Genomic DNA, 12,462 nt, shown 5'->3' with positions numbered 1-12,462 from the left:
AGCCAAGGAAAATCATTAGTTTCCAGGGAAAATCTGTAATTGTCGCAGTGATTGAGTGTTGTTGGCAGAAGCTGGGTGTAGGATGCTTGAGACACAGTTTTTTTCCCCCCCCCAAGTTAAAAATCTCTCCTGTTGTCGCTTTGACATTTATTCAGACCTTTTTACTACCAAACTGTGTGACTACTTTTCAAAATCTGTTTCTGAAAAACCAGACGCAATCTACTCTTTTGCCGTGAGCCATGTTGTCTGCTAATTAAGACTGAGATAAGCCAATGTTATGATTGAGTAGGCAGGGGTGCATAGCATAGTTTGTTCAGCTTACAGGAGAATTAGGGATATCAGTGAAAGACTATGAAGCACAGCTGTTTTTTTTTTAAATCTGCCAAGAGGAGTGATTGTTTTTTATAGGGCTGACAACTTGGTTCATGACAAAAGAGTATATTGCATAGGGTTTCAGTTTGTTTTTCAGTAACAAATTCTGAAAAGTAGTCGCACAGTGTGGTAGTAAAAGGGTCTAAATAAATGCAAGAAAGACAATGAGAGATTTTTAATTTACTGTGTGTTTTATCCTGTAGTGTAGGAGAACTGACCTCAAACAGCGGACGGACTCATGCAGATTGAGCTCAGAGATCCCGACGACATTAGTTTGACCTGGGTCGTGTCACTAGCCGACCATGACTGGGACTCTCTACGTAGCGATGCACAATGATCCAAGCACCACTGGGACAGGGCTGGGAGTCGTCCACCAGGGGTCTCCAGCATTCCGGCAAACAGTGACCCCAGTGACCTCTCAGTGAAGACTGCACGAGTGCAGGAGCTGCTACTGCACAAATGAACCTTAAACGCAACAATTTGCAATTTCAAACTGGGTGGATATCATAAAAAATAAAGCTAACACAGACAACCAACATAAATTGTAAACTGTATGTACAGCCTCATTTTAGTAAAAAAAATCCCAAAGATAAACCATCCGATTATAGAAATTCTTAACACAACCATGCTAAAACTAAGTTATATATATATATTTTTAATTAAGACATTTGATTATGCTACCAGTCTTTAAATCATTATCACCAAATCATTATCAAACTGAATTTGCAATTGTATAATCTGAAGCTCATCAACAGACACATTTAACTTTAATTAACACAAGAATCAATTTGCTTTCATATAAAATCTTTATTTTTAAAGCTTGTTTATTTACAGCATATGCATCACTTTGTATTTGACACTCCAAGGCTTTGGAAATACTGACAGGTATTTGAATAATTCACAACAGCAGGCAGACTGAATGCTGATAGGATTATTGCTTCTTGAAGAAAACTGTAATGGTATTATATGAAAAACAGAGGTGAGCATTTCGGCAGCGGTGTTTAAGTTAGAACTGCTCCGGTGGTCTCTGGGGTACGAACTGCAAACTGTTAAGGACTGCATACTAGTCACATGAAATTTACAATGGCTCCCGTGTAAAAACATTTTCTGGAGTGGAAATTAAAAAAAAAAATGTAACAAATAGGACAGAAAACCATTAAGATCCAAATAATACATGAAAACCTGGACAGTCAAATGTAATATGTGCACTCTGAATGAGCATTGTATAGGTGTGTAAAAATGCACTGAAGCCACTATACAGCTTAACTGGTTTAGATCTAAATATACCGTGGAACACAAGAATAATAAAGATAAATAATAAAGTCTGCTTCACGAACCTCTTTCATAAATGAACTGGAAATGATTTTGATCTACCTCAAAATCATACACCATCTGACCTTCAGGATATTTTGCATGGGTTCGAGCTGCCCCCAACCCCCCTCTCCCTAAGGAGTGTGCAGCCGTCTAAGCAATTTTTGTCACCATTTTAAAACCTGTCTGCCAGTGCTTGTGTGTGGAGCGTGAGAGGACAGTGAGTGCAGCTCTTCTCCCACACAGCTCCTCTTTCAGGGCTCAGTGACACAGGGAGACAGCGCAGAGAGACACAGGGAGTCCAGTCTGGCGCTGGACAGGTGCAGTGCGTGGCTTGAATGGGGAGCCGCAGTGGAGGCCTGGAATCGCTACTCGTAGCCCTGCAGCATCTCCTCAATCTCCACCTCCCAGTCCTCGTCCAGAGGCACCCCTTCCTCTGCCAGGTCGAAGCCCTGCAGCTCCTTCTGCAGTTCCTGCTCCCACTCCGGGATGTCCCCTGCAGACAGGTGAGACAGACAGGCCCACAGGCGCTACTGCATGAGAAGTCCTTTAGAAACGCGCTGCAGGAAACCCAGAGCTGCTACAAGAGGGATTAGTGTCTATATGAAAGTGTACATGGTAAGAGAACCATATAGCATACAGCTGTTACCAGTTCACAGAGTTAAAACCAAGGCTGTGTAATAGTGCAAAGGGAAAGGTATTTCCTCGTTCTGTTATGTGGATTTACATTAATCAATATGTATCATCTGTGTTTGATCATGTGGTCAAAGGAAATGTAGACCATTCAAGCTTATTATGCATTTCTTAGCACAGGATGGAAAAATATTGAAAACAAAATGCAAAAATAATTAAAACAAATACTGATAGTAAGCAATATCAATTGCTTACTAAGACTGTTTCTTATGTGCATGGCTGAATAAACGAGATACGGTATATTGTGATGATGAATATACTGGGATCTTAAAAAATTAAGGTTCACGCTTGATGGAATCACTGAATGGCTCAATGGTCTGTTAACATCAGAACGTTTTCTTATGTTCTATTTTGCTAGACCTGATGGAGGGCAAGCCTGAGTAAAGTATTGCATCGAAACGATGAGAAACAAAGGTATCTTTACCACTGTCTGTGCCAGTGTGACTGGGCACTGTGCCACCCATGCCAAGCTGCTCCCTGGCCCTGATCACATCCTCCTGGCTGAGGGCTGTAGCTCTGAAAGTGTCACTGATGAATTCTCCATTAGGAGGGCTGGCAGACAGGCTGTCCAGACTGACTGGCTGCTGGAGAGAAATCCAAGATAATATATTTTTATTGCGCCAGGGCCTTATAAACACCGCCGCCGGCCTCCCTTTCGGTCAACACTGCCACTACAGGCTGCTGTGTCTCTGATCAGCCTTACCTCTGGAGCACCGCCCGCCTCCCTAAACGCTGTGGGCACAGGGTGAGGCAGTTCTGAAATACAAAATACACTTCTGTCATGGGCTGAGTGGATCAGCTTGAAGGTTGAAGGTTTTCTTAATAGTGTAGTTCATGCTTTCTAAAAACTCATCCAGTGGGATCCATTTGGTGAGGCCACGGAGTCCATAACTATCAAGAGTGCTTCAGTATTTTTACTTGGCAGGGTGTTTGCCACTAAGTATTAGCTTAAATGCCACTGGTCTAACTTATTCAGTATTGTATGTCTCCTTGCTTAAGCCTATTTAAATACATTAACATTTACTATTAAAGGGAGGTGTGATAAGGGGAAAGCAATCAAGAAAATCTAGAAGCATTAACAAAAGTAACAAAAGAAAGACATTCTACATAGTCAACAAGCTTTCTGAACAGTGGTACAAGTCTGAATGTATAAGTCACAGCCAAGGTGAAGACCCTCCTCTGTACCTGCGCTGGCCTGGCTGCCTGGGAACCTCCTAGTCTCCCTGTGCTCCTGGGTCAGGGATGACAGATGTGCTGCCTGCTTGATCAGAGACACACGGTAGAAGTAGTTTCTCCAGAACACCTCTTCCTTCACCCTGCAGAGCCACAGGGAGAGGCAGGGTAAGATTCATACCAGTCCTGCTTCTTACTACTGTGCAGGTCTTTGGTCTCTCCAACACTTTCATTGTAGAGATGTATTTATTATCATTAATTCAGACATTGAACAAGGTAGCTGCTGCCAAAATCAAACAACAGAAAACCATCTACCCCGAGGCACGGTGTCTGAATCTCAGTACAGGAAAGGATTACAACCTGCTTGACTGCGTGTATTAGGGCATGAATGTGATCGAGAGGCGGTGAGTTGGCTTCTGAAGAACAGGACTGGTGCGCGTAGGCCAGGAGGCAATGGTCTGTGTGTGAGGGACTCACTGTCTAGGCACCAGCTCGAAGCGCATGCTGCTCAACATGCTGTCCTCCTGCAGCGTTGCCATGGCCACCGGGGCGGCCTGGCTGGAGTCAAAGGGGAAGTGAACTCCGGCTGGGGGGTCACGCAGGAAGTTCCTCCGATCCTAGACGGGGAGGAAGACAGGAGAGAGGAGGGCAGAGAAACAATATGGAGACCGAGCGAGAAACATGTCAGGAAAAAAAGCAAAGAGTCTGACTGCAAGGTAGTCATATGTTTAAGGATGAGCACATGCTCACTAGATAGAGCTGGATTTGAAAATTATTACTTAAATGTATGGCTACACCTGCGAGTGTATCTGAGAACTTACTAGGGACAAAGCCAGGATCTGCTGTTTAACAGTCTCTTCGTCACTGCATCCAGACCAGGGAGGGACGGCAGCCTCTGAAAAACACAGGACCCAGGACTCTTCACAGACACAGGCCTCACTGACATAAGAATCTTCTGTCCTGTAGTCACACACTTTCATGGCTCGTAAGGAAACTAAAACTTTTTCTTCCCCCAAATATTCACCCATTTCTAAATTCTAATCCAGAGTAGGAACACGTATCAACATCTAGTCCTACCTGGGTCTGTAAAGCTGGAAAGCCGTGCTTTTCCAATGCTTTAAACGAGCTAGAGGAAAGTAAGTCCTCATGAGACAAACAGGCGGTTCTTGTCCTGGGGCGGCCTCATGGAGTGGTGTCCAAGCTTACCTACTTTGGTTTGTTGTTTTTCTTGTAGGAACCTCTCCTGCTCCTTCTTAAAATCCCCCAGTATCGTCTGAAAGACAAACACAGCAACACAACCAAAATGGTATAAGAAAATGAACATTTCCAGTTGTAGAAATACAGTACCACCAAGTCAAAGGCAAATGCAGTATCTATACAGCAGCCATTACAGAAGTAACCTGCTGCTGTCAATATCTCTGTATGCCCGCACCGCATCGGATCTCCAAAGCCCGTTACTTTTGCACTAAATCTAAAACTGAGTCTGAATTGAACTCTTTGACTTGGGGTGCACCAAGGGAAAGCAAGGAGAATGCAGGCAGTGTACAACCATAAGCACTTCTTGATCACATACAGAGACGCAACCTGGGGAAACAACATTTTATGGTAGAAGTATTTTTTGCAGTTCCCCCAGTGCGTAAAGGAGGAGGTGTGTGTCTGTGAGCGTGCACGGCTGAAGCAGTGAGGGAATCTCTCTACTCGCCCTGTCTATGATCGGATGTCCCTCCACAGATCTGCGGAGATTCTGGGCTGTCTCTGCCACTTTCCTGGAGGCTAAGGCGGCTGCACTGAACAGGAAGGCTGTGGAGAGAGGACAACAAGATCCAAAACCAAAGGTCACAGAGAGGAGTCTGCTAAAGCAGAACGAGCTGTCTAGCACAACATCTCCACTGTCTAGTACACAGCACTGAAAAACAGCACTTTCCTGCCATGCGTATTGTCGGCATGGAAGACTGGGGGTTGCAATAAAAGGTGATAAGACGAATTTACTGCATTTATATAGTGCTTTTCATCCCAAGGTGCTTTACCACTTTACCAACACTGATGTGCTGCACTTGGTGATGTGCAGCAGCCATGCTGAGCCACCTACAGCCCCACTCCACTGCAGGTGGAATAGTGAGAAATGACTTCACCCATTGGAATAAGAGGAAATTTAGGGAGCCCAGGCTGTGCAATCCCAGAGTGGAATTTAGCCAGGACACCAGGGTTAACATCCCTACTGTTATGAATAATGCAAAGGTATTCTGAATGACCAAGCAGTCAGGACCTCAGTTTAACATCTCAGCTGAAGGATGTTTGCTACAGCCCAGTGTCCCTGGTTCCCAGTATCCTGGTACATGCGATATTGGTTTGGGATGTTCTGAACCAGAGTGCAAATTACCACCTACTGATCCACACCACCACCTGCAACAACCCCTCCTCAGTATTAAGCAGCCTCAGTCTCCCTCAGCTGCTGTGATCTGGGTGCGGTATGTGGTGGCAATTTGGCTGAATTCATCTGGATCCCTCTCTGCACTCTACAAAATAGTTTTGGAAAACGATTTTAAAAAATACAAAAACACCGTCAGGTAAAGGGAAAAGTCTTCGAACAACCATTAACCCGAAACAGCTAAAACAGACGAATCCTTTTTCTCACGAAGTCTTCGCCAGAATGCATTTCCCGGATTTCTCCTTATTACTTTCAGGATTTCCTTCAAAGACACCTACAGCTGAAGCTGTGTTTCTTCACTCAAAGGTACATACAGAGAACATTCTGAAAAGGTTTTATTTGCAGCAGGGATTTCTTGTTTCGTTTGATAACTCACGGTCAAGAAAGTCTCTTTCATAATGGTGAAAACATGTGTACACACCTACTGTGTATGTGCTGAAGTTATTTATGCCGACGGTTCCCAACCAAAGTTTCAGTCTAGATGCTTTATGATTCTTAATAATGTGTCGTGTATGTTAACTAGTTTAGACAGAACTGTGGTTATGTAACACCAAGCGATCTGCTATCAAGCTAAAGTGTAACGGGCTTTCTCACTTCCGATCGCCCTCGGCTCCTTCTGCGCCTCTCCGACGGGTGTTTCGCCGCTCCTCTTATCCACCGAGACATCCCCCCGGACAGACGTGTCTCCCCCCGGCCCCGAGTGGCCGTCTCCTTCGGAGGCCCGGAGCCAGCTGCCGAAAGGCAAAGATTTGAACATCTGTCCGTCACTCTGCTCCAGCAACTGCAAGCACCATGATTAAACTTCTGCTGCTAAGTAACACAGCCACCCCAGAGGCCGGCCGGCCACTGCGCAGCTGCAGCGGAAGAGTGCGAATCAGTACAGTTCACATAACAGGGGTTTAGCCGAAATTGATCCAGTTTGTCAAGAAGATGGGAGAAGCTATTACACTATTGATTTCTCACCACCACCACAACAACAACAACAACAACAACAACAACAACAACAACAGTAATAAACGTATATTTAATCTAGTTACGTGTTTAATTTTATGCTACCACAATATGACATATTTTCAACATTGTAAGATCAAATTCAAACTCATAAAAGTAGGAATCCCCTTTTTAATGTTTTCAGCTTCGTGTATTTGTTGCAACTATGTTTTCTGTCATTTGGTGAGACGCTTCTAGTTAAAAAAAACAGGCGGATAAAAAAGCTCTTAGAAAGAAAATGGCACACATGGCTGAACTTCCCTGCGCATCGGTTGTACTCGTATTGCGAAAACCTACTAACAATAAAGGGTTCTATGGTATATTGCGTAACCTCCACCCCACACACACAAGTATGGAGCTCAAAAGATCACAAAAACTACGTTTCCCATCAGGCACCGTGACAGGATGTAACCGGTGGACCAATCAGAACGAGGGAAAAGCCCCGACATTCACGCTTTAAAAGGAACGGAAGGCCCTTATTCTTCCTTCTTGCTGCATCGATAGGCGACATGGTGAGTGGTTTTGTAAAAGTATGCGTGCGTAATCTGCGGTCATCGTGCATGTTATGAGCTTATATTAGATTGTCTCTTTATAGTTATGTTCCTTCCCTTATAAGGGTAAATCACCAGTATGTATTTGTTGAAGAATAGCATTAATTTTGTTAAAAGATGAGCAGGCAGAAGTGTCCCATGATTGCCTTGTATGTCTTCTAAAAGCTGTCGGTTTTGGCTACTAAATATAAACTTGGGAGAAGCTCTGTTGCAATTTTTCTTTTAATACCTTCTGCATATTCTATGTAATATATCTGGGTACATTTTGTAAATGTGCATTTTGCATAGTGTGGCGCTGTAGTTATTCCAGGTACCGAATTGCAGGTTTCGGCTGCTGGATTCAGCTTTGTCTTTTCTGACTTTTTTGTGTATCCCCCCTCACGTTGTATAACCGTTTGATTCTAGAAAACGTGCTCACTTTTTAAAGGCTTGTCGGAAATATCAATGCAGTAATGCACTAAATCGCGGCCGTCATGATCTCAAAACCGAAAGGCGAGGACGTATTGGAAGTACTGGTGTCGTATCCAATTCAGTATCCCCTGGAAATCTACACCCCCTCCTCCTATCTCAACACCCCTGATTATTCTCATCCTGCACGAATAAGTCATTTTATATGTAACGCGTAAGGACGAAAAATGCACATGGCCTGTGGGTGAACTGAGCTCAAGATTTCATTCACGTGGTAATAATATTTTTTTTACATTTATTCCATGCTGAAAAGAGGAGAAAGAAAATAACGTTTCGGCTGTGGAGCCGTCTTGGGGTGCACAGCCGAAACGGTATTTTCTTTCTTCTCCTCAGCATGGAATAAACCTCTTGTTCCTTTGCGGCCTACGCATGCTGATGCAGCTACTCTCCTGAACTTTTTACACTGATCCATAGCGATCGTTTTTAAAATATAACCATAAACATGCACAAACTGCGGGTCCCTTATTTTTATCTATCGGGACAAGCAGATGCACAAACATGCTCGCAGGAGCTGCCTGTGTCATTAAGGACCCTGGGAAGTCTCCTAGAGCGCTTGACATTACGGATGAGGGAGGAGGGTGAAGATTACCAGAGGATGCGGAAATTGATGTTACCGGACGCGACAGCTGTCACAGTGGGGAGGTTCGGGTGCTCTTTGGGTTCCTAGCTGTCCGGTGGGTTAATGCGGCAGGTCGGGTGTTTGTAACAGCGTGAGATCGGGGCTTCTCAATGTTATGAGCTCGTGTCTCTCCGGCCCTGATCGAAGCCGTGTCAATCTTTCTCCGTAGATGACGCGGTCAAAAAGGAGCCAATAGTGAATCTTTTGCCTGACGGTCGCTGCTCAGTTTTTGTAATTGACCAGCAACATACTGGAAAAGGACACTTCACTTTGTTCTAACATTTTAAGATTTCCTGTATTGTAGACCTAATTGTGTCCTTTAGGATTTTCCACTTGATTGCTGCATCTTAGCCAGGCAATGATTCTCTTTTTTTTTTTTAATGGGAATCTTTTTTTTTACCAGGGATCTTTGAGACCTGTGATGTGGGATTATCAGTCCCTGGTCATCTTGTTGTACAGTCAGGCTGCGGAGCCACAGTGATGCAGGTAAGAGCCTTTGAAAATGTGGTTTATTGTGATGAGGGTTTTAATTACATCAGCCAGAAAGTCCTTAGATGGGGGGGGGTCTATTGGCCTTTGCTTTATAGGAGTACTTCTTATGCAGCAGGCAATTGGGACCAATTGACCTTGTACCCTTGGAAGTACGATGGTCAAGGATGCATCCCCAGTGTCCTAGCTGGGACTTGAGCCCTCACCTTGACTTCACAGTGTGTAGAGGGTCCTGTGCAGTGTGTGTTCTGGCTCTGTTGGAAGCCTCTCTAGCTGTATCCTGTAGCTGGTGGTGTCAAAGAGGAGCCGAAAGTGACTCTTCTGCCGACGGTCGCTGTTCAGTTTGCCGGTAACTGATACAGCAACATTGTGGTAAAAGGACATGCGTCTTCAACCGGGGGCCTGTGGACTCGTAGCGATTTGGACACTTCAGGCATCTCATCTTTAATCTGGTTGATTCACTCAGCCTTTTGAGTGAAGGCAAGGGCATGATTGACCCTGACAATTACATGGCACTGTGCTTCTCTTTGTATAGGTGCAGCCTTGCTGAGGGAGGTGTGTGCTGAGACCTGTCAGTCATGGACGCTTTGGGCTGATAAGACTGTGATGACCATGAAGGCGGGTGACTGTCACCAGGCCCAGTTCCTTTGTTCGGTAAGTTACTGTATTTTCACCATGGTCACCCGTGATTCTGCTGTTATGACTCTTGCTGGGGTGTTGAATGTCATTGTCTCTTACCTCAGTTTGTAGCAGTGGACATTTTATGGGCAGCATGACTAAGCAGTGGCTATAAGTGGGAGCTAATTCCTTTTAGTCCAGGCCTGGCAGTGATGACACACTTGCCCTCACTGAGAGCATGACTCGATAATGACATCTTTATGTACTCTACTGAGTCAGGTCTGGAAAAGTGGGTTAACTTTGATGGGCATCGGATAGACTGAATTTGCTTGACTGTCTCAGCAAGGTTATTGCTTATCTTTAATATGTTGCCATCACGCTATAAAGTCCAGAGAGTAAAGCTTCTTGTTGTGACGTTATTCTCCCTTAGAGCTTTAGCTTGAACCCCAGAGCCATGAGCTCCTGAATGAGAGCTGAGGTCTATTACAGTCCATCCCAGTGACGTTCAGACCATGTGAACCTTGCCTGGGACAGGAGCACTGGGACTTCTGTGTAGAGACGGCGTGCAGAGCTTGACTGTGAAATTAATTCTGTGCATCTTCTCTTGCCCAGGGAACTGCTCTTCATTATCTGATCAGGAAGGAGTAAGATGGTGAGTGTTCATACCAACATTGAAGTGTTGGTTGAAAAAAGGATTGCAACAGTGGATTTAACTGTTCACACTGGTTGGCTTGAAACTTAAGGCAGACCAGAGAACCACTAGTGATGACATTGCTGTTAGTGGTCATCCTGGTTTAAAAGTCAGACTACGCATGTTTTCCAAGGATCAGAGCTGTGTGTGTAGCTCCTGGTTCTCCAAGAGCATGCCAGAGAAAATGGGGGGTCTTTGACTGTCTGGACTGACATGTCTGGGGCAGTCACTCTACTCTCCAACATCTTAAATAATCCTTGGATCAGTTAACTCCCAAAATTCTAGATGGCCTTAATGGCCTCATCTCTATTTGTAGCCTTTATGTTCCAAAGGACATTTTCTGTCTTCACTCTGGAGCCCCCACTTTCATAGCAAGGGAAGAACTTGAGAAGGCTGTGGTGAATTTGGGCTGAAGTCACTTCTGTACGGTAGAGATGTCTAACTAGTTCTCCATTTTTGTTTTCCAACTTCAGGCTGGCTGTATGGATGTGCAGCAGGAGCAGTTCTGCAGGTATGCATTTTGTCTGCCTTTGGTTTGTTACACCTACAACAGGGATCTTCAGTCCTGTGGGCTGTCTTTAACTATTCCATTGTTTTAAGTGTGTAACCCAGCAGGTCATCTCAGACAATGATCAAAGTATTTTGAAGTCCTCAAAGATCAGATGGCTCTTATAAAAGATGTTTAATTCAGCAGTAGTTTATAGGTGTTGCTGAAAATTAGATCAATGAGACCATCTAGACTGGGGTGTTCTCCAGGACCAGAGTTGGAGACCCCCAACTTAAAGAGAAGTTTGACCTTGCTGAGTAGTTTAATTTTCTTTGAACTTGCACATGGTAGCTCTGCTGTAGTCTTGAGCTGCAGCTGTAGGCACTGCTGGCCAGTGATGATTCTTAACTACTCCTGGACTAAGGAATGACAGTTGCGGATATGGGACTGAGGCCAGCCAGAGAACTGCTTTTCAACTATGGAGGAAAGCCTGTGTATTAATGTTGAAAGGGCAATAGAAGTGCTCTTCTGGAGCTCACTACAGCTCATTTACTCTAGCTGACTTCTTCTGTACAGGTGGGAGACTGGTTGAGGTATCTGTCCTGCAGGCTCTTGATTCATCCAGGTATGTTGGGTCTTGTGACAATTCTGAATATTGATTTGATTGTAACTACTGTATTTCACCATGATTAATGTACAATGGTATAAATTCAAATGACTGTAAATAAAAGTATAACCAGTTTTAAAAGAACCTTTAAGTCTTCTAATCAAAGGGAGAACCAGGAACTTGAACAGCTGCTACATGTTAGAGATTTGAAAATGTAGCTTCTACAGAATGTGCCCTTGGAGTGTTAGTTGTAATCTTGAGGTGGTGCGAGTGTGGGGTAAGGGGTTTTACAAAGGACACTGCTGTCAGGAATGACATGGTTATTGGAAAGGCCAGCAGGTTCCTTTTAATGTTGGGGGGAGGGGACAGTGGAATTCTTCTCTTGATGGGTGGGGCTTGTTGAAATGAAGTCCAAAGGCAGCTTCTTAAATGAGTTCGTTTAGACAGGGCAGACTGCGTTTTTCTTTTAAGGATTGCTTTTTTTTTTTCAGGTTCCGAAGAGAGGCAATCCTTTTAAAGTATGAAGATATGGCTCTTACTAATGGAGACCTTTGGAACTTGTCATTAAACAATTAAATGCATAAAAGTTGTGGGATTTTTTTTTTACGTTTCCAGTTGAAAAGTGGTGATCCACTCCTTACAATGGATTTGATGTTGCAAATGAATGAATGATCATTGGTATAATTGGAAGTGTTCGGTTTCAGACTAACATGACAAAACGTCCCTGAACATGTAATTGCTTTTAAAAAGTTTAGGTGTTGCAGCAATTAAATGCTTGTGAACAAAATTATCCCTTACTTTTTGCAGTGTCTGTAAAATATGGTACATTCCCTAGTGGTCACTTCCAGCTTGAAGTCTAATGGAGTTAAGTTTGTAAGTGTTTTGTTTGTAGTCAGTTACAGAATTGGCTATGGTAGTCCTGGGAGGTGTTGAGGAGGGGGAATATATGAAGGGACTTGAAAGTT

General features: G+C 44.0%; 1 protein-coding gene, 1 long non-coding RNA gene and 5 other non-coding genes across 7 annotated transcripts; 6 read left to right on the top strand and 1 right to left on the bottom strand.

The window, feature by feature from the left end:
• Positions 1-1,159: 1,159 nt before the first annotated feature.
• On the bottom strand, positions 1,160-6,841 carry LOC148820491 (synapse-associated protein 1-like). Its single transcript, XM_088932711.1, has 9 exons — positions 6,572-6,841; positions 5,252-5,349; positions 4,756-4,822; positions 4,371-4,444; positions 4,027-4,166; positions 3,562-3,692; positions 3,080-3,132; positions 2,801-2,960; positions 1,160-2,179 (listed from the first exon to the last, which is right to left on the bottom strand). The coding sequence occupies exons 1-9, from the start codon at positions 6,732-6,734 to the stop codon at positions 2,052-2,054; spliced, it is 1,014 nt and encodes a 337-aa protein (XP_088788837.1). The 5' UTR covers positions 6,735-6,841; the 3' UTR covers positions 1,160-2,051.
• A 607-nt stretch (positions 6,842-7,448) lies between these two features.
• Positions 7,449-12,083, top strand: LOC148820485 (uncharacterized). Its single transcript, XR_016094099.1, has 7 exons — positions 7,449-7,479; positions 9,009-9,091; positions 9,630-9,748; positions 10,325-10,364; positions 10,877-10,914; positions 11,467-11,515; positions 11,989-12,083. It is a non-coding gene; the product is annotated as an uncharacterized LOC148820485 (long non-coding RNA).
• LOC148820490 (small nucleolar RNA SNORA16B/SNORA16A family) lies at positions 8,736-8,871 on the top strand. Its single transcript, XR_016094174.1, has one exon. It is a non-coding gene; the product is annotated as a small nucleolar RNA SNORA16B/SNORA16A family (small nucleolar RNA).
• On the top strand, positions 9,342-9,480 carry LOC148820489 (small nucleolar RNA SNORA16B/SNORA16A family). Its single transcript, XR_016094176.1, has one exon. It is a non-coding gene; the product is annotated as a small nucleolar RNA SNORA16B/SNORA16A family (small nucleolar RNA).
• On the top strand, positions 9,915-9,992 carry LOC148820488 (small nucleolar RNA SNORD103/SNORD85). The gene has a single exon (XR_016094177.1). It is a non-coding gene; the product is annotated as a small nucleolar RNA SNORD103/SNORD85 (small nucleolar RNA).
• On the top strand, positions 10,521-10,650 carry LOC148820487 (small nucleolar RNA SNORA44). The gene has a single exon (XR_016094180.1). It is a non-coding gene; the product is annotated as a small nucleolar RNA SNORA44 (small nucleolar RNA).
• LOC148820486 (small nucleolar RNA SNORD99) lies at positions 11,277-11,349 on the top strand. The gene has a single exon (XR_016094188.1). It is a non-coding gene; the product is annotated as a small nucleolar RNA SNORD99 (small nucleolar RNA).
• Positions 12,084-12,462: the final 379 nt, after the last annotated feature.

Source organism: Atractosteus spatula, chromosome 14 (genome assembly GCF_055471065.1).
Source record: "Atractosteus spatula isolate fAtrSpa1 chromosome 14, fAtrSpa1.hap1, whole genome shotgun sequence".
Classification (NCBI taxonomy): Eukaryota; Metazoa; Chordata; class Actinopteri; order Semionotiformes; family Lepisosteidae; genus Atractosteus; species Atractosteus spatula.
This window is presented reverse-complemented; position numbering and strand designations above follow the sequence as displayed.

Coding starts and splice junctions, on each gene's coding strand:
- LOC148820491 (XM_088932711.1), bottom strand. CDS start 6,734: ATGTTCAAATCTTTGCCTTTCGGCAGCTGGCTCCGGGCCTCCGAAGGA. Junction 3,693..4,026: donor TTCGAGCTGGTGCCTAGACA/GTGAGTCCCTCA, acceptor GTGGCTCTGCAG/GGTGAAGGAAGAGGTGTTCT. Junction 3,133..3,561: donor AGGCAGCCAGGCCAGCGCAG/GTACAGAGGAGG, acceptor TTTGTATTTCAG/AACTGCCTCACCCTGTGCCC.